This window comes from Eptatretus burgeri, chromosome 2 (assembly GCF_056783735.1).
Source record: "Eptatretus burgeri isolate ZD-2024b chromosome 2, Ebu_testis_v1, whole genome shotgun sequence".
Taxonomy (NCBI): domain Eukaryota; kingdom Metazoa; phylum Chordata; class Myxini; order Myxiniformes; family Myxinidae; genus Eptatretus; species Eptatretus burgeri.
Window position 1 is genome coordinate 32366564 of NC_140962.1, and position 23095 is coordinate 32389658.

At 42.8% G+C, this 23095-nt stretch overlaps 3 protein-coding genes across 9 annotated transcripts in view; 2 read left to right on the forward strand and 1 right to left on the reverse strand.

Annotated features, from left to right (window-relative positions):
- The window catches only part of LOC147031754 (sodium channel protein type 4 subunit alpha-like), a 159917-nt gene extending 147728 nt beyond the window's left edge, over positions 1-12189 (forward strand). For both annotated transcript variants that reach the window (XM_085866918.1, XM_085866928.1), the window contains exons 23-26: positions 1768-1905; positions 2126-2230; positions 4927-5197; positions 5882-12189. In XM_085866918.1, coding sequence (XP_085723044.1) covers positions 1768-1905; positions 2126-2230; positions 4927-5197; positions 5882-7074 — 1707 coding nt within the window. In that variant the 3' untranslated portion in view covers positions 7075-12189. The remainder of the gene's footprint in view (positions 1-1767; positions 1906-2125; positions 2231-4926; positions 5198-5881) is intronic.
- LETMD1 (LETM1 domain containing 1) lies at positions 7498-21979 on the reverse strand. 6 transcript variants are annotated; one of them, XM_085866953.1, is made up of 9 exons: positions 21882-21979; positions 13775-13938; positions 13534-13649; positions 13379-13461; positions 13067-13241; positions 12862-12963; positions 8759-8911; positions 8412-8508; positions 7498-8321 (listed from the first exon to the last, which is right to left on the reverse strand). In XM_085866953.1, exons 1-9 carry the CDS (start codon positions 21923-21925, stop codon positions 8254-8256), a joined length of 1002 nt encoding a protein of 333 aa, XP_085723079.1. In that variant the 5' UTR covers positions 21926-21979; the 3' UTR covers positions 7498-8253. The 6 variants fall into 6 exon arrangements, with proteins under 6 accessions (XP_085723079.1, XP_085723070.1, XP_085723089.1 ...); XM_085866944.1 differs by having other exon boundaries at positions 21879-21940; XM_085866963.1 differs by having other exon boundaries at positions 21709-21927.
- A 163-nt stretch (positions 21980-22142) lies between these two features.
- The window catches only part of LOC147031757 (catenin delta-2-like), a 189196-nt gene continuing 188243 nt past the window's right edge, over positions 22143-23095 (forward strand). The window contains exon 1 of the mRNA XM_085867143.1: positions 22143-22210. The gene's annotated coding sequence lies outside the window, so the exon portion shown is untranslated. The remainder of the gene's footprint in view (positions 22211-23095) is intronic.

Below are 23095 nucleotides of genomic sequence, written 5' to 3' on the forward strand. Positions count from 1 at the left end.
ACTGTCTGCGCAGGATATTTTTACATATGTATGCCAAGTTTCAGGAAGTTTCGATGAAAACTGTAGGCTGTGAAACAAAAAAGTCCACAAGAAGAAGATGAAGAACAACAACATGAGTAAGACTTGGAGATCCTCCATGAGTATCTACAAACAGACAAAGAGCAGATGCTTATCACTATACCTTACTTAACAATTAAACACAAGACAATGGTACCCAGCAGATCATTCAAGGGGGGAAGAGAAATCCAGTCTCGCTCACTAAGTAGAAGTCGTCGTACGTCAAATAAAAAGTCCGGAAATGTGTGAGTGTGCTTTGGTCCATTGCCAGCACCCTGCCTTGCCATGCACCCACTCACAAACAGGCTTGAACACCAATCGACGTCACATCGTCACCCCCAGGAACCAGGGACGCCAAGAATCAGGTACGCCAAGAGCAGGTCTCAAGCAGAACCAGCATTAACAGTCCGAGCGTCACCCACCATCAGGAGCCACAATCAACGGACAGCTGTTAGGAACTGTGAGAAGCTGCAAGGTGTTGAGAGAATCTGTAAGGCACTGAGGCGCTGAGAGAAGCTGTATGGCTCCGAGAGAAGCTGTAAGGTGCTGAGGCGCTGTGAGAAACTGTAAGGCGCTGATGCGCTGTGAGAAGCTGTAAGGCACTGAGAGAAGCTGTAAGGCGGTGAGGCATTGTGAGAAACTGTAAGGCGCTGAGGCACTGAGAGTAGCTGTAAGGCTGCAAGGCTGTCACCAACTGTCACAAACTCAACTGTCGCCAGCTCACCAACCGTCTGACTGGAACTGACTGGAGCAACCGTCTGACTGGAACTGACGAGCTGTAAATAGCCGTCGCCCAGCTGTCACCAACTGACACAAACTGTCGCAAAACTGTGAGAACCAGCTATCGCCGCCAACTGACTCCAAAAAAATGTATACCATCCGCCAACGTGGCAAGTCTGGGCAGAGCCTCAAGCAGACTTCAGCCAAATCCACCTTGCCTATTGGTGCATCGTTGCACGTGACAAACCACCAGTCTCGCGATCATTCCTGGCCTACAATGCCATGTTTTTGGTGCTGGACGAATGGCAGAAAGTAGCCATTTTCCAGAATTACCGAGCAAAAACAATTATCACCTCAATATTCAGCCCGATACGAAAAAGAGCCAGTTGGCATCCATAGAGCTGCTGAACGGGGTGTCAAACGTCGATGGAAAAAGGTGTGTCAATGTTGGTGAAAGAGGTGGGTGTCGAACGTCAATGGAAAGAGGGTAGACGAGCCTCCTTTGGGCTAACGGCGATCTCATGTGCAGGAATTTGTCTGTCATAAAGAGAAAAAGGCCATCCCATAAAAAAGGAAATCTATTTTTTAACCTCAACGCATCAAAGTTAAAATCCCACCAGACATGAGGATGGGTCTATCCTGGACATGCATTTAGGGAAATAACTGTCTGAGGACCTAAATGTTTGTATGCATTAGTCAGATCAGATTCTGAAATCCGTAACAATATATATATATATATATATATATATATATATATATATATATATATATATATATATATATATATATATATATATATATATATATATATATATATATATATATACACATACATACAATAAAAAAACAAATAAAATTGTGCATGCTTTCATTTAATTACCCAACCGCTCAGAAATCCTTTATATATTTTGTAATGATCTGTATCTTGAAACAAAATTATCTGCACACAATATTTTTGAATCAATTAAGATCATGTGTTTGTGTTTCCAGGTTGGACTGCAACCAGACTATGAATCCAGCATGTACATGTACTTATTCTTCGTCATTTTCATCATTTTCGGAGCTTTTTTTACACTCAACTTGTTCATTGGTGTGATCATTGACAACTTCAACCAGCAAAAGAAAAAGATAAGTTTTTATTTTGTACAAGTTTTATCACATTTGTCCACAACTCACAAACAGATGACATAATATATTTAACTTTATTTTGACAAATACTGTATTTAACATTATTTGTGGTTACTATTCAGATGAGAGAAGTTGTAAGTGAAAAGGAAGAAGTATGCAGTTTGGACTTGCTTAAATGGTTAGTTTGAATTGAATCACTCTCTCCTGTTCCTTTTTATACTTTGGGGGAGAAGACATCTTCATGACAGAGGAACAAAAGAAGTTCCACAACGCCATGAAAAAACTCGGCTCCAAAAAGCCACAAAAGCCAATTCCTCGGCCGACGGTAAGGAATTTTATGTGCAAAGGGCTTATGTTGGTGAGGTTTGAAAAATATGCATACTGATAGATCACAATGATGTAAATAATATGATAATTTAGGCAATTATTAGCCTTATACCATGTGTTGGCAGTTCCCTTTGAATGAAGCCTTTACTGAATACTCTATAAAAGTGAACGATTTTCAAAAACATGCCTCAAATCCTCCTCCTAATCCCTCTCCCCTCCCCCCCCCAAAAAAAAATCAACAACCTGGAATCCAGTTATATACATATACAGATCATAGACAAAAAAGTGGAAACACCAATGTGGCGTTTGGCCACCACGTGGGGCCAGTATGGCCTGTGTGCGCCATGGCATAGAGTCCACCAGCGTCTAATTCTGCAGGAAAGATGCGGCACCATTCTTTCACAAGAAAGTCAATCAACTCACACCTGGTTAATGGAGGTGAAAAACATTGTCTGTCTCAGGTGTTATTCCAGAATATCCCATAAATGCTCAATTGGGTTCAGATCTGGTGACCAAGAAGGATAACATGACATAACATATGGATAACATCAGTGTCATGATCATCAAGCCATTGGATGATCACATGTGTTCTGGATGTTGGCATTGTCATCCTGGAAGACACCCCTCCAGGCAGGAAAGAAATGCTGCAACATGGGGTGAAGATTATCACTCAGTATCATTAAGTAGTAATTGGCATTGACCTTGCCTTCTAAGGGAATGACTGCACCAAAACCATGCCAGGAAAATGTGCCCCACAACATTACAGAACTATCAGAACCTTTCACTGGTGGAACCAAGCAATCAGGGTGTGGAGTTCTTTAGAATGGTGCCACACGTGCACTCGTCCGTTTGTCAAGAACATGGTGAGGGATGATTCATCTGACCATATCACATGTCTCCAGTGCTTGGGTAGTCCATTGCCTGTGCTCTTTGCACCACTGGACTCACAGATGTGCATTGCCAGGTGTGTTGAGCAGTTTGTGCACTACAACCCGACTATGGTATCCCACTCCGTGGAGTTCGCGACAGACCATTTTTTATGAAACTGGCTGCTCGTGCCACAGGTTGAAATTTACAGTCAATTGATCTGCAGTTGCTCGCTTGCTTTACCTTTCACTTCAAATTAATGCAGGGATAACCCGATCTTGGAGTATGCGCTTCCACCAATTGTTGACCTTTGCTGATGTCTTTCTTTCGGAGTTCCATGCTGACATTACCTGAGACACCGTTGCTCATGAAACATGATCACGTTGAGCTGTCATTGTCACTGAAGCTCATGCCAAACACGCCCCAACAATTACCCTTCTTTCAAAGTCACTGAGCTCTCCTCTTGCAGCTATACTAGCCATAATTATAGGCAAACAGGCCTGTGCAGCATTTTTTTAAAAAACATGACCCTAAGCATGTTGGGATGTTATTTGCTTAATTATCACATGGGCCACACCTGTGTGGAAGCCGTTGCTTTCAATATACCTGGTATCCCTCATTTACCCAGGTCTTTCCATTTTTTTGGTCCACTACCTGTGCATACACACATTGTATAAATTGTGTTGAGACGGTGTTAAACACAACAGAGGTATGCAGACCTGAAACAATCCTCTACACATCACAGGAGAGTCAATTGAGCAATCCTCCACAAGATGACATCATTATGCTATTCCACAGAGCAGGCTCTGCAGGACTCATGAATGTATTTCAATGATGCTATGTTGTCTACATTGTTGGTAGAAAATGTAGACAACATATTGTTGTTGGTTGGTACAACCATTGTACCAACAATGGTTGTACCATTGTTGGTACAACAAGAAAAAATTAAGGTCACATGAGCGATAGCACAAGAGGAAAAAAAAAGAGATACGTAGAAGAGAGAGAACATCAGATGCTTCAAACGAGTTATGATCTGAAAAATGATTTTCAAAGGGAACATGACCTTTAACCAGTTGAACCCTGAATTGAATCAGTTCATCTTTGCATTACAGTCCATACTTGTTCCAAGTTTGGTGAAATTCCTTCAGTGTTTCATGAGATATTGCAGTAACAAAATGATTTTCAATGAAAGGGTACATACCCATTACCATTTTATATTTTGAACCCCAAAAAATATAACTAGTCCATACTTGTGCCAAGTTTGATTGAAATCCCTTCAGTGATTCATAAGTTATCGTGGTAATAAAAAGAATGACCGCACTGTTGTCACAACCTGCGATGCAAAAAAAAATCCGGGCAGTTAAAAACATCAGAGACCTATAGGCCTGATGTCTTAGGCCCACAAGAAAACCAAGATGGCTTCATATCATTTTGTCTGGGTGCCATGATTGGTGCAGTCAAGCAACAAATAGGAGTCAAGCAACAAATTCAAAAATTGATCCACAACAAGAATCTCAACAACAGCAATGTGGAGCTCTTGTAGACCTGCGACATGTCGCAGGTAAAAACAAACCGACAATGGATGGACAGCCCGACAACATTATGCCTTCGGCTGTGGAGGCGTTAAAAAAACTGTTGTTCGTTTTTTTTTGTCTGTACATATGCGTTTCTGAAAATGGGTTATGAATGTAACGCATGAGGAGCCAAATACATCGATTGAGCCAATAATATCCATATCACTCCAACTATCTGAATTTCTTCACTTTGCCTTCAAATGCATTGCTTCTTTGAATACTTGCTTTACAGCAACATATTTGTCTTACACAGAATGTCATACAAGGTGCCATATACGATTTTGTATCAAGGCAAGCATTTGACATCGCCATTATGGTACTCATATGCCTGAACATGGTCACCATGATGGTGGAGACAGATTATCAGAGCATCATGATGGATTATGTGCTGCACAAGGTCAACTTCATTTTCATTGTCATCTTCAGTGGAGAATGTTTGCTCAAGATTCTGGCTTTAAGGCATCATTACTTTACGATGGGATGGAATATCTTTGACTTTGTTGTTGTTATTCTTTCTGTTGTTGGTAAGTATCGTTTATGTGATCTGACAATGCAGTGAAATAACACAAAAATATTTACATATTAGCAATAATATTGTACAGTCGTTGTGTAACAGGCAAAAAATATTCTTATTCCAATAATTGTTTAATAGAGTGTACCATTTCTATCACCTCCACAATGATAATTACTAACCATAATGGGTATTTTTTACACCACAGAAAAGATCCTTGAAAACATAAGTGTATGGTAACTTTGCATTTAAGAACAGCCGTATAGTAATTTTTTAAAATTTGGTCAGGGAATGAGCTTACATTGACTGCCCTTTTGGAAAATATGGTGTATTTAGCATCCACAAGCAATTGCAAGCAAATAGGACAACTCATTTTATGTCATTTTTCAAGGATGGTATGTTTCCAGTACCCATCACAATAGTTTATGGTATACCATCGAAAGGACATTTTAATGTGAGCTTCAAACAGAAATAATAAAGCTTCCTGAACTAGCCTGCCATTCATGAGCATCTGACATCATCTTTGTGTGATATGTACATTACTATTTTGATTAGAAAATAGAGATAATTTGGAGTTTGATAGTAATAATAAAAAAAACAGAATTGATGACATCATATGATGCAACATGTTTTTGCAATACTGTATTTAATATATGAGATCATGTAATAATGTTCACTTTTGTCCATTATTTTTCAGGGCTCCTGTTTGCTGGCATTATTGAGCAATATTTTGTATCTCCTACACTTTTTCGGGTGATTCGGTTGGCCAGGATCGGCAGAATTCTGCGTTTGATTCGTGGTGCCAAGGGCATCCGCACACTGCTGTTTGCGCTTATGATGTCCCTTCCTGCACTGTTCAATATCGGCCTTCTGCTTTTCCTCGTCATGTTCATCTTCTCCATTTTTGGAATGTCCAATTTTGGCTATGTCAAAAAAGAGTCAGGTATTGACGATATGTACAACTTTGAGACATTGGGGAACAGCATGATATGCCTGTTTATGATCACAACTTCTGCTGGATGGGATGGCTTGCTTAACCCAATCCTAAACAGTGGTCCACCAGACTGCAACCCAGACTTTGAAAATCCCGGTACTAAAGTGGCCGGAGACTGCGGTAACCCTGGCATGGGAATGCTGTTCTTCACAATGTACATAATCATATCCTTCCTTGTGGTGGTGAACATGTATATTGCGATTATTTTGGAAAACTTTGGTGTCGCTACTGAGGAAAGTGCTGAGCCCCTGAGCGAGGATGATTTTGAGAGGTTTTATGAGGTCTGGGAGAAATTTGATCCAGATGCCACGCAATTTATTACCTTGGCTGAGTTGTCCAATTTTGCAACCGCGCTGGATGAACCTCTCAAGGTTCCCAAACCCAATCGAATCAAACTCTCCCTCATGGACATGCCAATGGTTATTGGGGACAGAATCCACTGCCTCGATGTACTCTTTGCCTTCACAAAGCGAGTTCTGGGTGAGGGTGCTGGCATGGATAGTCTCAAGCAGCAGATGGAGGAACGCTTCATGGCAGCCAACCCATCAAAAATCTCCTATGAGCCGATCACCACAACTTTGCGACACAGGCATGAAGAACTATCTGCGAGGGTCATTCAGAGGGCTTACCGCAGGTACATACTGCGACGTAATCTCAAAAACATATCAAATGGGCATCATGGAAGCACTATCACCACAGAAAAAGAGGGCAACAAGCAGCTCCCGATGTCCATCGATTTTAATAATAGCGTTACAGGCGAAACGAGTGACGAAACCTTCCACACTCTTCCTCAGTTGGTGAATCTAGACGAGTCAAAGGAAGAAGAAATAGAAAACAAAGAACAATTGCCTCATATGTGGGATGAAAGCAAGATCATTAAAGAATCCAGAGTGTAGATTTTTATTATTACAAATTACACCCCCTTCTTATTCTCATAAATTGTTGAGTTATTGTTGAAGATGAAAGGATGACTTTCCAGTTACCATTTCACCAAGCACTAAAAATTCTGCAATTCCATCCTGTTCCAAAAATCTGTCATTAATTTTTTTAAGACAAAGCAAAGAAATTTCTCTGTAAATAAAAGTGTAAATTTAAATGCAACTCGCTGATTTAAGTCAAAAAAAGAACTAAACATATCAAGCAGGTGCTTCAATGTACAGCTGTGTATGATGACAACACCATGGAAAACTCGTTCCAAAATTCCACTCCCACAATGAAAGGGTGAAAATACATTCTGCTATTGGCATGTGGTTGCTGCAGGTCTCAAAAAAGCCAAAGCATAAATTTCAAAATGTCGACAATTTTTCTACAACTCAGTGTAAGTTTTAATAATTTTTATTTATTGCACTTTCAATATGTTGCACAGTGATTATTATTGTTAATATTATTATTATTAATATCCTGCATTTATAAAAGGGTGATAAAAAAGTGCTTCTGCAACATGCATGGAATGTATTTCTCTGGCAATGTACAAAATTGCAAAATTGTCCACATGCATGTGCACTTGCTTATCTGAAATCTTCACCTTATCGTGTGCAAGTTTTATTTTCTGTTGTGTAGTCCTTCATGAAGGTGTTCCTTCACCAAAGATCGATAATGTATCATTTGCACACTTTATCTTCATTGCATTCAGTAGGAAACGGTTCAACGTTTTTTGTATTGTTTGCTTCAAGAATGTCAAGACCCTTAGTGAACATAAAAATACAAGTGTAGTTTAATGCATGGCAGCAGTTGCTGTATATGACATGTTCTCAACTAACACTATAGCATTTCTGTAATGGTTATTAAAGCAATTAATAACTTAAATGGCATTCAAATGAAACTTGCAATTTGATGATCCATGTTTATTTTATTATTTCCTGCCAACAACAAACGAACAAGGAAAGTCGATAATCCACACTGAATATAATATATATCTATGTATAAGTACAGTGGTGAAAGATTTGCCTCAACTTCCAAAAGAAGCTTGGCCATTTGAAGCTGGAGCTGTTGATGGCTTTCTTCATATAAACTTCACCATCCAGTGTGGACGCAGTAGTGAAATCAAACTTTGCATTCAACCTGGGTTGGAATCTTCACCTCTCATGGAAATTCATGGAAAGCAGCACCATGCTATAAACAATTGGCAGTGTTTCATTTGGACCTACATGGGGTTCAGGATTTCACATTCAGATCAATGTCAAGTTTTGCACAACCAGAATTTTGTTTTAAAAAATGCAAACAAATAGCAAACCTTTCAGTGTCGTTGTCATATTTAACCAGTTTTGAAGCCATAATCGACAAGCACTGCTGGTGAACGCCATGGAATTGAGACCTCTGAGAAAACAGGCCTGGAAGGAAGCAAAACAAAGAAATTCAATAAAACATTAGACACTGGACGAATTTTCAAAAAATTACGATGATGACAATCATTTTGAACATAATATTTTAGTGCAAGTAAAAGTAATTTTTTGGGGGGTTATTCTTTCCTCCATCTTATTGTATGTAGTCAATCACAAATTGCACCTTGCTGGAATACATTTAAATTCCTCTTTGAAACAAAATATTGGACAGATTCAGAGACAGATCGATGGTCCTCACCCTCCTGAGTTCCAAATCAGTAAGGTTTTTTATTCCCAGTCGAGACAAGAGGATGTCAAGCTGTCGGAGCTCCAAACTATGCCGGGAAAGTCGGCGGCGCAGGAGCGGAGCAGGGAGGTGTGGAGTTAGCTGCATGACTCGACTAAGTGTTTGCTGTAAGACATGTCAGGTCATATTAAAATGATACATTTTACAAGTAACCCTCTTGCCCACAACACCTATTGTCAATATGTCACCATGTGATTTCCACCTCTCCAGATCACTCAAAGACCATCAGGGTGGTATTTTGTTTCAAAGTGACAAGGAATTTTCAAAGCAGAAGTCCTGATATATGTGTTCCAGTCTTAAAAAGTTCAATACTTTAGCCATGAAGGCATTAACACAACAATGGGAAAACAGATAAGTAACAGTGATTAGGCTAAACTATCAATGGAAGCAAATTTGCAGTTGCACAATGGTAAATTAATCGATATAGAAATTGATATTATCTGTACTAATAAGTGTGTGTGTGTGTGTGTGTGTGTGTGTGTGTGTGTGTGTGTGTGTGTGTGTGTGTGTGTGTGTGTGTGTGTGTGTGTGTGTGTGTTCACGCATCTCGTCTATAACTCCAAAACCATGAAACTTAGCAGCCTGAAACTTTGCATGCATTCTTAGGGAACTCCAAGGAAGTGCAAGAGTGAAATTTGGGTGAATTAAAACACCCGTTTTGAAGATAATTAACAGCCTTAATTAATTATATCCTTTACCAGGCACATCCTCAGCCACCTCCGCTCCCTTTGGCATATCGTGGGTTACCTCACTGGGGTCTGAAACCACCATTTTTTTGGCCTGCTCAACCATGACTCGACTTTGAACAGGCCAAAACGATTTATTCACGATGAAGTTTTTTTCACTTTCCTCACTCATATTATTGAATACCTGATCATTATAGCTACGAATCGCTGGGTACATTTCAATGCTTATAAATGCCCAGACGCCAGCGTTTGTGGCTTTATTTTATTTCCGCACATTGCATAACCTCGAGAATCTCTTAAACGAAGCTGAATTACAAAATGTAAGCTCCAGAATTGAACTTAGCAGCAGTTCCAACTGCTAACAAAAGTGTTCATTTGTCTAATTCAGGCATAGTTTGGACATTTGGACATAGCTATCGCTTGCCAAGCCAGCAGTCCTTGACCATTTAATTGGAGTGCTTGCTCGAGTGCCCCACAGTTGACGGCAGTACAGTTCATGCCCCAATAGAGAGGTACAGTTGGCAGTTGCTACAGGGTCGAAGTACATACAGTTATGGCCAAAAATATTGGCACACTTGCACTTTTTTTAAGTAACTCATAATTTTCTCGAGAAAAAAGTTGAAATTGACGAAAGTATTGGGTCTCCACATTTCTTTATTTCACTATTAATGTTAAAGAACCTTTGTTTTTTTATTCAGAACTTAATATATCCTTTTAAATCATAAAATAAAAAGAAATGGCATTGACAAAAATATTGACACCCTACACTTAATATTTGGTAGCACAATTATTGTCTTTGGACAATAAAGGCAGTCAAGTTATGCAATAACAACTGCAGTCAAGTGCTTCCTGTAGCCATGAATGAGCTTCCTATACCACTCTACTGGCAGTTTGGCCCATTCTTCTTGTCCAAACAGCTCCAGTTCCCCCAGATTTGAAGGGTGCTTTCTCCCAACTGTTGTTTTCAGATCTCCCCACAGGTGTTCAACGGGATTTAGATCTGGCCTCATTGCTGGCCACTTCAGAACAGTCCAGCATTTTGTCTTGAACCATTCCTGGGTGCTTGTTGAAGTAAGTTTTGGGTCATTCTTCTGCTCCAAGACCCATGACCTTCAATGGAGACCCAGCTTTCTGTTACTGGGTTGAACATTGTGCCCCAAAATGCCTTGGTAATCTGATTTCATGATGCCATGCACACATTCAAGGCACCCAGTACCAGAGGCAGTACAGCAACCCCAAAACATCATTGAACCTCCTCCATGTTTGACTGTCGGGAAGGTGTTCTTTTCTTTCAAGACTTCATTTTGTTTTCTGTAAACATAGAGATGATGTGCTTTACCAAAAAGCTCTAATTTGGTCTCATATGTCCACAGAACATTCTCTCAGAATGATTTTGGCTTGTTCAGGTGTGTTTTGGCAAACTCCAGTCAGGCTTTCTTATGTGTCTCTCTCAGCAGTGGGGTCCTCCAAGGTCTCCTAGCATAGAACCCCCTTTCATTGAGTTGGCGGTGGATGGTGTGAGTTGAAACTGTCATACCTTGTGTCTGAAGGTCAGCTTGAATCTGTACGACAGTTGATTGAGGTGCTTTCTCCACCATTCAAACAATCCTTTGCTGCAATCTTCGATTAAGTTTTCTCTGACGGCCACGTCCAAGGAGGTTGGCTACAGTGCCATGGGCCTTAAACTTCCTGATAAAATTGCGTACAGTGGACACAGGTACATCAAGGTCTTGGGAGATGGACTTGTAGCCTCGAGATTGTCCATGCTTGGCCACAATGTTGTCTGACCTGCTCAGACAATTCCCTGGTTTTCTTTCTTTTCTCCATGCTCATTGCGGTACACACAGTGAAACAAAACAGCAGAATGACTCCTTTTCTCAATTCAAACTGGTTGAATGAGTGATTTTTATATTGCAGGCACCTGCAACTCACCACAGATGAGTTCAATTCCAAAGTAAAGGAGAAGCACCTGCTTGAAATCAAATTATTTCTAACAACTTCTGAAAGGTGCCAATAATATTGTCCGGGCCTTTTTAGGATTTCTGTGTGGAATAACCTCAGATTTAGTAATTTTTTTCAGATTTTTTTGCTTTGTTACACTGCAAACCAAAGAAATAATTTGTGGATACCAAAAGATTTTTTAATTTCAACAATTTTCTGCAAGAAATGGTGCATTATTTGAAAAAAGTGCAAGGGTGCCAATATTTTTGGCCACAGTATATTTGGATCTGTAATTTCAGGACTCTCTGTGGGTGTGTGTATACCTGCATGCTTGGTTACGGGTACCATCGTGGAAAAGTTTCATCCCGTATCTTGGAGGTTTTAACTTTTAACCTCAGCAGCATCTGAGCAATCACGTGTTCCTTTGTCCTCGTGACTGTTTTGAAAGCAATTGGTTATTTTATATGACTCTGTGTGCTTTGTAAAGGTTAAATGATTTCTCTTTGTGAGTTTCAAAGCAAAATATATTTTATAACAGCTGCTTTCCAAGCCATTCACCATATTAATGTGTTTTCTCAATTACAGCGTCAATTTTTTTTCCACCTATCACATGATGGGTGTGTGTGTGTGTGTGTGTGTGTGTGTGTGTGTGTGTGTGTGTGTGTGTGTGTGTGTGTGTGTGTGTGTGTGTGTGTGTGTGTGTGTGTGTGTGTGTGTGTGTGTGTGTGTGTGTGTGTGTGTGTTTATAAAGCAAAACGTTCTCTGTGAACGCTCCTACCCCCAATACCCCCAACCCCCTTCTCTCTTTGTCCCATCTTCACGCCACCCCCTCCTAATACAGTGCAGCATCCTCCCACACCTAACTCTCACTCTCCAAACATGTCCAGACAGTGGTCATCTCCACACGTATCTGAAAGGCGGTCATCTCCACACATGTCCGAACGGTGGTTATCTCTGCTCGTATCCGGACAGTGGTTATCTCCATACGTGTCCAGACAGTGGTTATGTCTGGATGGATCCTCCCCTCATGCTGCCTTCCCTTGCCCTCCCTTTCCTTTCCCTCATGCTGCCTTCCCTTGCCTTACCCTCAAAACTGCCTTCCTTTTCTGCACCCCTCTTCACTCTCCTCCTTTTTCCTTCCCCTCACCCTACCCTCCCTCCTCTCTCCTTCCTCTGCTCTCCTCTCCCCTCCCCTCCTTTTTACTAGCCCCCCCCTTCATATTCCCATCAGCGAAGCGACAGGTTGTAGTTACAAGTTGTAAAATAATAGCTTCAAAAAAGTATTCTTCAAAAATATGCACATACTCGTAAGTGCTCATATATATGGAGAGAGTAGGAGGAGGCTTATAGGGGCATTGGATCTCAGAAGGAAGGAGTAAATGTATGGTCTGAGAAGCAGTCTACCAAGGAGACTGGAAGATGTCCTACCAGCTGTCTTGCAGAGGTCCTACGAAAATACAGAGGAGGCTGAGTAAAGCATGGAAAGATTGCCAGCAACTCTCTCACACTGGGGTGCTGCCCATCAAGCACCTGTCAAACATATCAATCCATCGGTGATAAACACAATACAGGTGTAACTATTTCTTTTTTCAAAAAATTGTCCTTTTATTTTGGTTTTCGAGTAAATTCATACTTTTTGGCACACTCTGGAAACAGCATGTGGTTTTTCATCCTGCCAAAGTTCAACCGTTTGTCGTAGAAGAGTTTCATAATATTCGGCTCTTATCTGATGGTACTCCTTAAGGAAATCCCTTTCTTGTTCTTGTGTCCAAAAGTGTGGGGTGAGGAATTGTCTTGGATAAAAGTACCTGGAGAAAGTGTATAACTGTTATTACAACATGAAATGGGTGGATTTTCTATTCAAGTTAATCCCACATTTAAATAGGTTCAAAATTAGAACATTTTCTCCCCATAACAAATATGTAGCTGGCACCAAATGGCTTACATCAGCATGATGACAGCATAGTTTGCAAACGGTGGAACTGAAATCATCATCAATGGAACAGCTTTCTTTAGATCCCTGTGAAACTGCAGAAGAATGTAAATCATGGCAATGATCGATGCTCTTCAAAATTCATCTCGTGAAAATGTCCATAATACCTGTCTCATTTTCTCCATTTCTCTGTAGGACATCTGCATTATGTCATGGTTTTTTTCTCGAAGCCTCTTCTTTGTTTCGTGCATTGCTTTGGCATCCAGAATGAATGCCCGTACACCTTTGTAATGGGAAGGTTGTGTTAAATGTTTTATTGTTGGACCATAATTTTTTGATGATAAATTATCTGAGAAAGTTGTTGGTGTGACATGTATGGAACTCTGATATTACATAAAATGCACCCACCTTTTAAGAATGAAGAGTAGATCCTGTAAAAGTTGGGAAACCTATATTTCAGAAATGCTTCATATTTCGAATTTGCTCTCTTCAAGGCATTTAGCATGGATGCACGCATGCTATTGCTGCTGCTTGTGCTGTACAAAGATGTTCTGCCTCTTCCCACAGAGAGCCTACAATGAGAAGGTAAAAACAGGAAACCCAGAGCTGTACTTTCATCAATATATGAACTTGTGAACCAACATGAATATGCCAGACACCTGATGTATCTCAAAGCACTATGTAGAGTGTATCGTACACATCCTAAGTACTGTACTATAAAAAGTAAAATATAGCAGGATGAACACAGCAGGTTAAGTCATTGATGTTAGAATATAATAAAAAAAAGTTAATTTATATAAATAAATTAAAGAATATTGCTTGTCCATCCTGAATCTCAATGAAGATGGAAAATTAAGTGAAACGGAAAAAAAGGATCTTTTATAACATGAAGTCGTCGTTGTTGCTGCTGCTGTTTGTCATTGCTGTGGTTGTTGTTTGTGTGCTCCTTCTGTGTACTATCGTTGTGGTGGATCGGGTGGACACGGTCATATTTTCCACCTGGATGGTCACCGATTCAGTTATGGGCAGTCCTTGAGATGGTAAGCTGTCCACCAGGAAAGACCAAAAGATCTTTACTGCGGTTTCTGACTTAACAGTAACTCCAACGACCCTGCCGCATCCATCAGTTCGATACGATGGGGGCTGAGCGAGACCCTCGAAGAAGCACTGCATTTGTACCCTCTCAACGAGGAGTTTTCACACTAATTACTATTCCCAATCCCGAACCACGCACCAAATCAACACTTTAATAATAAAAAATAATTCCGCACGGACTTATAACCCCCTGGGCACAGGAATAATCCTGTCGGCTTATCCAGTATCCTATGGCCCACACACTCGCAAATAAGAGACAACTAGTGGAAGACAAGACCGATAATAAACCTGTCCACATGGTGGTTGTGGTTACGACGGGAGTTGTGGGCTTGCCTGTGAAGGGACGTACCACCTGGTCCTGACTCCCAGTGGGATTTTGGGGGGTTGTGCTGCGTGCTCTCACACGTCGTTTCAGGGACACGGAGCTGGTCTTTGCTAACTCCATGCCTTGGTCTGGTCCGGATTCACCCTTAGAGCGCTGATACTTGCTTTCACCACTCACCCATTCGGCTTGGCATTTCATGAACGAACCTGGTTCTCGACACAAACAATGCACTCCTAACTCGAACCCTTCCACTCACTGTGCATGGTTGTGCCCTGCTATGTATATATGCCAGCGAGCTGGTGTGGCTTTGAGATGCTTCTCACTCATTCCTCGTCAGTGGGTGGGGCGACTTTTGCCACATCCCTTCACACGTCAGTATGTTGAGCCGTCCATCTGCACCGGTCCGTGCTCCAGAGGACAAGAAGGATTGACAGATTCCAAAGGGGGTACGATTTAGAGCATTAAGGTGTGAGAGTGGTCGGAGCTTCGACACATACATAATGACAGGGGGACTTTGGATTTCTGCTCAAACACTTCTACCTTCAACACGTGACAATTTCACACACAATCCAACACTTGTGCTATGCGTTTATCAATGAAATATATATCGTGTGTGTGTGTGTGTGTGTGTGTGTGTGTGTGTGTGTGTGTGTGTGTGTGTGTGTGTGTGTGTGTGTGTGTGTGTGTGTGTGTGTGTGTGTGTGTGTGTGTGTGTGTGTGTGTGTGTGTGTGTGTGTGTGTGTGTGAGAGAGAGAGAGAGATATTGGGACCATATGCTGTGCAGAGCGTTGGTGCTGCATAATTACTCTCCTTAGCTATTGGGTACAACCCTGGATGGGTCACCACTCAGACACAGGATACCAGCAAGCTGGCACTCATTTTGCCGACCTTGGAAGGATGACAGGCCGAGTTAACCCCACCTGGTATTAATTCAACAGTTGAGCAGGATTTGAACTCAGGATCCTAGGATCCAAAGCCCACCACCCTAACCATTAAGCCAACACCAGGCATATTACTTCGAGAAGTAGTACAAAATATAATTCTGTGTGCTCCTTCTGTGTCTGTCACGTTTTGTGATAAAGGGTTCCTGCTGTTGCACCGTTGGAACTGCTACATTAAAACACCAAGTCCTGCTTCTTCCTCTTCCCTCTCGGAAAGGCAAGCTTTTAAAACTGGCAATTTTATAATTAAACGGACAAAACATTTTGGTCCATGTAAATCAATTATCCACTTTCCAACTGAACCATGATTATTATTGAATGACAGCAGGAACCCTTTAGAATAAAGCATAATGGACACACATCATCAGATGCTTCTCCTTTTAGTAATAGTGTTGTGGGCCGGGTATCGCCGACGAGCGCGACCGCTAGATGGAGCTGCAGAGCCGACTCCACCGAACACCCAGAATTCAGATCGTTACCCTCGGATAACTCCGAAGGTATGGGTCCCTTACAGGACCGTGAATCGTCAATAAATCAACCGCATGGGCACAGGGTTATTTGCCAAACTTCAAGGTACCTGGAGGCCCACGTGGCAAACTACCGAGTATTCACACCCTCGACAGAGCTCGAACGGGACGAGTCGTTTCCGTGCTCGCCCCGAGCGGATGGTTACTGAGGTCCAGTCGGTCCAAATGCACACAACTTTTTTTAATCACCCAGCACGCACCGTGTTCAGGGGTGCAAATTAACGGCTGCCCGGTCGCCAATGGCACCTAACTTTTGTGCTGGGCGGGTACATAATACTGCCTTACCTGCCCGGCAGGCGAATCACCGGTGATTCCTGTTATTTTGTACAATTTGTACAAGCCGCTCTACTAGTTTTCTCAACTAGAACTATTGTTTTTGTCCGCAGAAATCAGTATAAATCACCGGTAATTCTGCGGCGGCCATTTTGTCTGTTTTCATCTCATTCCAAATCACACGTGATTGCGCGAGATTTGATGGTTTGGACGCATTTTCTCATGCCCAGGTTGGTTCAATGAGTGAGGTTAGGTGAATGAGTGAGCTTGATGAGGCTTTTGGGTTAATGAGTGATTTAGATGAGTGAGGTTAGATGAATGAGTGAGTTTGATGGGTGAGGTTAGGTGGATGAGTGAGTATATATGTGATGTTGGGTGGACGAGTAGTACCCCCACCATTGTCCATCACCCACAACCCCCCCCTCCACCCCATCGTCCATCACCCACAACCCCCCCCGCCAGCACCCACAACCTCCTCCTCCCTGCATCATCCCCACACCCCCACCCCACTCATCAAACTCACTCATCCATCCATCCAACTCACTCATCCACCCAACCTCCTCCATCAAACTCACTCATTCTGCAAACCTCCTCCATTAAACTCACTCATCCATCCAACCCCCCCCATCAAACTCACTCATTCTGCAAACCTCCTCCATTAAACTCACTCATCCAACCAACCTCACTCATCAAATTCATTCATCCACCCAAGCTCCTCCATCAAACTCACTCATTCACCAAATCACCTCCATTAAACTCACTCATCCAACCAACCTCATCCATCAAACTCACTCATTCTGCAAACCTCCTCCATTAAACTCACTCATCAAATTCGTTCATCCACCCAACCTCCTCCATCAAACTCACTCATTCACCAAACCTTCTCCATTAAACTCACTCATTCACCAAATTTCCTCCATTAAACTCACTCATCCAACCAACCTCACTCATCAAATTCACTCATCCATCCATCAAACTCATCCAACCAACCTCACTCATCCAACCAACCTCCTCCATCAAACTCACTCATTCTGCAAACCTCCTCCATTAAACTCACTCATCCATCCAACCTCCCCCATCAAACTCACTCATTCTGCAAACCTCCTCCATTAAACTCACTCATCCAACCAACCTCACTCATCAAATTCATTCATCCACCCAAGCTCCTCCATCAAACTCAATCATTCACCAAATCACCTCCATTAAACTCACTCATCCAACCAACCTCTTCCAAACTCACTCATTCTGCAAACCTCCTCCATTAAACTCACTCATCTAACCAACCTCCTCCATCAAACTCACTCATCAAATTCACTCATCCAGCCATCAAACTCACTCATCCAACCAACCTCACTCATCCAACTCACTCATCCAACCCTCACTCATCCAACCAACCTCACTCATCCAACCAACCTCACTCATCCAACCAACCTCACTCATCCAACCAACCTCACTCATCCAACCAACCTCACTCATCAAACCCACTCATCCAACTCACTCATGTGAATATATTAAAAGTGTTTGATATCAAATTTGTGACTTTTGTCTTTATTTTATCGGGCCGGTAGAAATTCTGCTGGGCTGGTAACTTTTTCGAGTCACCGGCCCTGCTGGCCGGTGGATAAAAATGTTAATTTGCACCTCTGGTGTTAAACCAATGAAGAAAACACAGAAACGAGCTGATACATTCAAGAAATGGATATTTACTTACAATAGGTGGGGAGGGAACACATAAAGGGCAGAGTTATCCAACTATAAGAAATGCAGTATGTACAAGGCAAAAAGCACTCAATAGTTCCTACTTAAAGACGGGCCCACAGACGCACACCCAAAAGAAACGAAATGGACCTTCCCGCCTCGTGCGGTCTTCGACGTCCTGGATCGGTGGGACTTGAACCCGCAGCTCAATGCCGCTGCGAGCATCAGGTACGGAGGACAGCGTCGGGCTCCCGCACGCTCCTCCTGCACGCGATGAGCCCAAAGCCAGCGACGAGACGAGAGCCAGAAGACCAGCAGGGACACGATTCCAGAAGACCAGAAGACACGCAACACCGTGCCGTCCCGTCTATTTATTCTCGCCCCCCGTCAAGGCGGGGGGAGCGCGTCTCACTCCTCCGCGCACCTCATTCGCCGGGGAAATCAGTCGTCTTCCATGATTGGTCGGGGAGTGTGTTGGGGCGTCTCGATTCCCCCCCCCCCCGAAGAGGCTTTGCTTCTCTTGCAGCCCGCTCTGCGTCCTTTGGCCGACTTACGGCCACCTCGCCCGCACCTCCCGGATTGGACGAGGAAGACATCAGATCTTCGTGAACTTCGCCCACGTACGTGCTGACACGCACGCGTGCAATAGTGCCGGTGGAGGATGGTGGAAGGAAGTGAAGGCAGGTGTCGTTGTAGTTACTGTTGATGTAAAAATCCTAACTATCAAAATAACTCCGCAGCGCATGTACATCCAAGTCCCACTAGACTAGGGACGGGACCCTAACTAGAAACACACACTTACCGATATAACTGAGCTATATGGGACGTCTGTCTGTCTGTGTGCACAAGGCTTCCAAATTCGTAACAATAGCACATGTGGTTTGAAAAGAGTCTGCTTGTTTATTTGTGGGTTTGTTTGCTCGTTTGACATCTATGCATTCCTAAATCGCAAGATGGAATGAGTTGAAAACTGGTGGTTGTACTCGGGGTGTGCATAAGAAGGTTTTAAGCAATCAAAAGAGAAATCAGAACCAGGGTGGGGGGAGGACGCAAATTCGAGTTGTAAATGTGTATAATATGCCTGGTGTTGGCTTAATGGTTAAGGTAGTGGGCTTGGGATCCTAGGGTCCTGAGTTCAAATCCCGCTCAGCTGTTGAATTAACACCAGGTGGGGTTGACTCTGCCTGTCATCCTTCCGAGGTCGGCAAAATGAGTGCCAGCATGCTGGTATACTGTCGGAGTGGCGACCCGTCCAGGATTGTTCCCAATAGCCAAGGAGACTGCTTCGGCGGCACCAACGCTCTGCACAGAGTATGGTCCTCATGGATGGATGGAATGTGTATAATATGGCACCGCCTGGTGGAAGCCTGCATTACAAGTCATCTATATATTACTAAAACTCTCATCTTGTATGTATATTTATGTTGTGTATGTATGTTCCCGAAATACAGCCAAAAAAATTAAAGCACGGAAAGAGCTGAGGGTGGAACACCAGAAAGGAGGTGGTACCACTAGACCACCGACCTGTAGGTGATGGCGTAGTGATAGACAACTTCATCGTGGGAGATTTCAATGATTTTGAAGGCCTTGGTTTCCATGAGGTCAAGCTGAGCAAGATGTGAGGCAGGGAGCCAGCCCAGAGGGGAAAGCAGTACTCCATTAAGTTGCGGGTGAAGGTGTTGTCGGTGGATAGGAGTTCAGGTGTGCTAAGGAAGGTCTTTGTACGACGGAGGATATCTCAGGCACCTTTTGAGTGAGGAAGCTGATACTTGGATACGACAGTGAACAAGATATTTGGCAATAAAGCATATTTTTGTTTTATCGATGAATCAATAAATTGATCAATTGTTCATTTTTTTGATGATTTACTTAATTTTCAAAAAGTTACAGATTCGGATGAAACAGTGTTGGTTTTGGTATGCTATTCGCCAGTTGATTAATAAATTATTTTACGATTTCTATTTATTTATTTTAATTGTGCAATTAATCAACTAATCAATCAATTATTGTACATCGCTCCCTCCCAAATCCGTCTCCATGTGCTGCACGGCAAGTAAGTGTCATTTGTACACATTCACCTAAGAATTACACCGCTCCCTCCCAATTACGTCTCCGTGTGCTGCACCGCGACAATGCCGCACGCTGGAGGATTTGTTATTTATTTATTTGGAATGGGGCGGTGTACTCTGAATGTACCTCGACTTGTTTTACAAAAGGTCAACTTGATGGGTCGCAATCATACATATGGTACCTTATAGCACGTTATATTATAGAACACCACATACACCATCTTAAACAACCAGTAAACACACACAGCAACACCCCTGCACACACACACACACCAACACCCCTTCACACACACACACCAACACCCCTTCACACACACCAACACCCCTTCACACACACACACACACACCAACACCCCTTCACACACACACACACACACACACACAACACCCCTTCACACACACACACACCAACACCCCTTCACACACACACACCAACACCCCTTCACACACACACACACACCAACACCCCTTCACACACACACACACACACACACCAACACCCCTTCACACACACACCAACACCCCTTCACACACACACACCAACACCCCTTCACACACACACACACACACACACACACACCAACACCCCTTCACACACACACACACACCAATACCCCTTCACACACACACACACACACCAACACCCCTTCACACACACACACACACACCCCTTCACACACACACACACACCCCTTCACACACACACACACACCCCTTCACACACACACACACCCCTTCACACACACACACACACACACTCCCCTTCACACACACACACACACACACACACACACACACACACACACACACACACACACACACACACACACACACACACACACACACACACACCCCTTCACACACACACACACACACCCCTTCACACACACACACACACACACACACACACACACCCCTTCACACACACACACACACACACACACACACACCCCGACACACACACACCCCGACACCCACACACACCCCTACACACACACACACCCCTTCACACACACACACACACACACACACCCCTTCACACACACACACACACACACACACCCCTTCACACACACACACACACACACACACACACACACACACACACACACACACACACACCCCTTCACACACACACACACACACACACACACACACCCCTTCACACACACACACACACACACCAACACCCCTTCACACACACACACACACACACACACACACACACACACACACACACACACACCAAAGCTTTGATACAATAATATAGAGTGTGATAGTGTGTATATATAATATGACCTCATACCATCGATAACTCTCATGAACACATTTTCACTGCACAAACCGAAGATCAAAATGGATTTTAAACAAAACTCAATAAGATGTGAACATTTGTTCCCCGTTAACGAAGCACCTGCACGGCAGACAAATCGACACAGGGAGGGTTCTCTGGGAGCGGCAGGGACCCAGCAGGCAACAAAAAGCTCTGTGTGACGTCATTCTGGCTGAACAAGTCTTTCACCCATCAACAGTTTCTAAATCCAATCAAACAAAGCACAACGTGCGTCCTCGACGTCGCAGCACAACCTGCACGAACAGATGCAGTCACTTCCGGTATCGTCATCCTCCATCGATCCCAGGTCATTGGATCGTCCATTTTTTTCATGAACACATTTTGAAATCCCAAACATTTCTCTGCAGCTAAAGCAATAATGTTGAATAAAGATTTAATTATTACTACAATATAATTGTGTTGCTTTCCTTCGGGCAGGAGGATCGCATCGCTCAAAGCAGCGTGGGACGCGGGTTCGAGTTTGTGCGCATGCGCGAAATATGCAGCAGACCCGGTGCTTTGAGATCGCCATGTATATATTTACACACGAGCCAAACCCGCCGCTCTGCGCGAAGTTTCGAAAGTGAGGGTTCGTTCGGACTTCGGACGTCAATATATATCCGGTGTTCACAATATGATTTATCGAATTTCTTTATATACAATGTTTGTTGTTACATTTTTTGTGTAAAATTCACCTTCTGAGGTAATCAGTGTGTGTGGAAGAGGGTTTTACATTGCGGACGCTGTTTTATCGGAGTGGCATCACAGCTCTCAGCGGTGACGGTCTGTCGACGACAGACGTAATGACGTCAGCGAATGTCCGATGATGTCATGACGGAATTACGCCTCAGTGATGACGTCACACGTCGCCATGCAAACGAATGTAAAAATTAGAAAATCGCCAAAAATTCCCAAACCTGTCCGTGTGGCGCGATCTCACAGAGCCCATGCTGTACATTAGACCACCGAGCACCCGCATGACGAAATTGGCGACAATCCGTCTGGCAGTTTCGGAGGAGAAACGTCAACTTACGGGCAGACGGTAACAGAAATAATATATAGGATATATATATATATATATATATATATATATATATATATATATATATATATATATATATATATACACATATATGTCCATACAGTTAATAAACAATGCACATCGTTCGTTCAAACATATATGCACCTCATAAGACGAGGGCAGAATCAAGCATGGTGTCAGAAGTGGGATTGACTGCTGCTCAATGAAAAAAAGCATTGTTGTTAACTTTATACTGATAATTATAAAGAAGTCCATTACGAGTGCAACTGAGAGATGTTCAAGGACAGTGATTGGACCAAGAGGCACAGCTTGAGAGTAAATATGAGAGTTTGGATGGTAATTAATAAAGCAAGGGTCTTTCACTAATTATTTTTTTTTTACCTCCACCACCGAAGGTGAAAGAGGTTATGTTTTCACCCCTTCTCT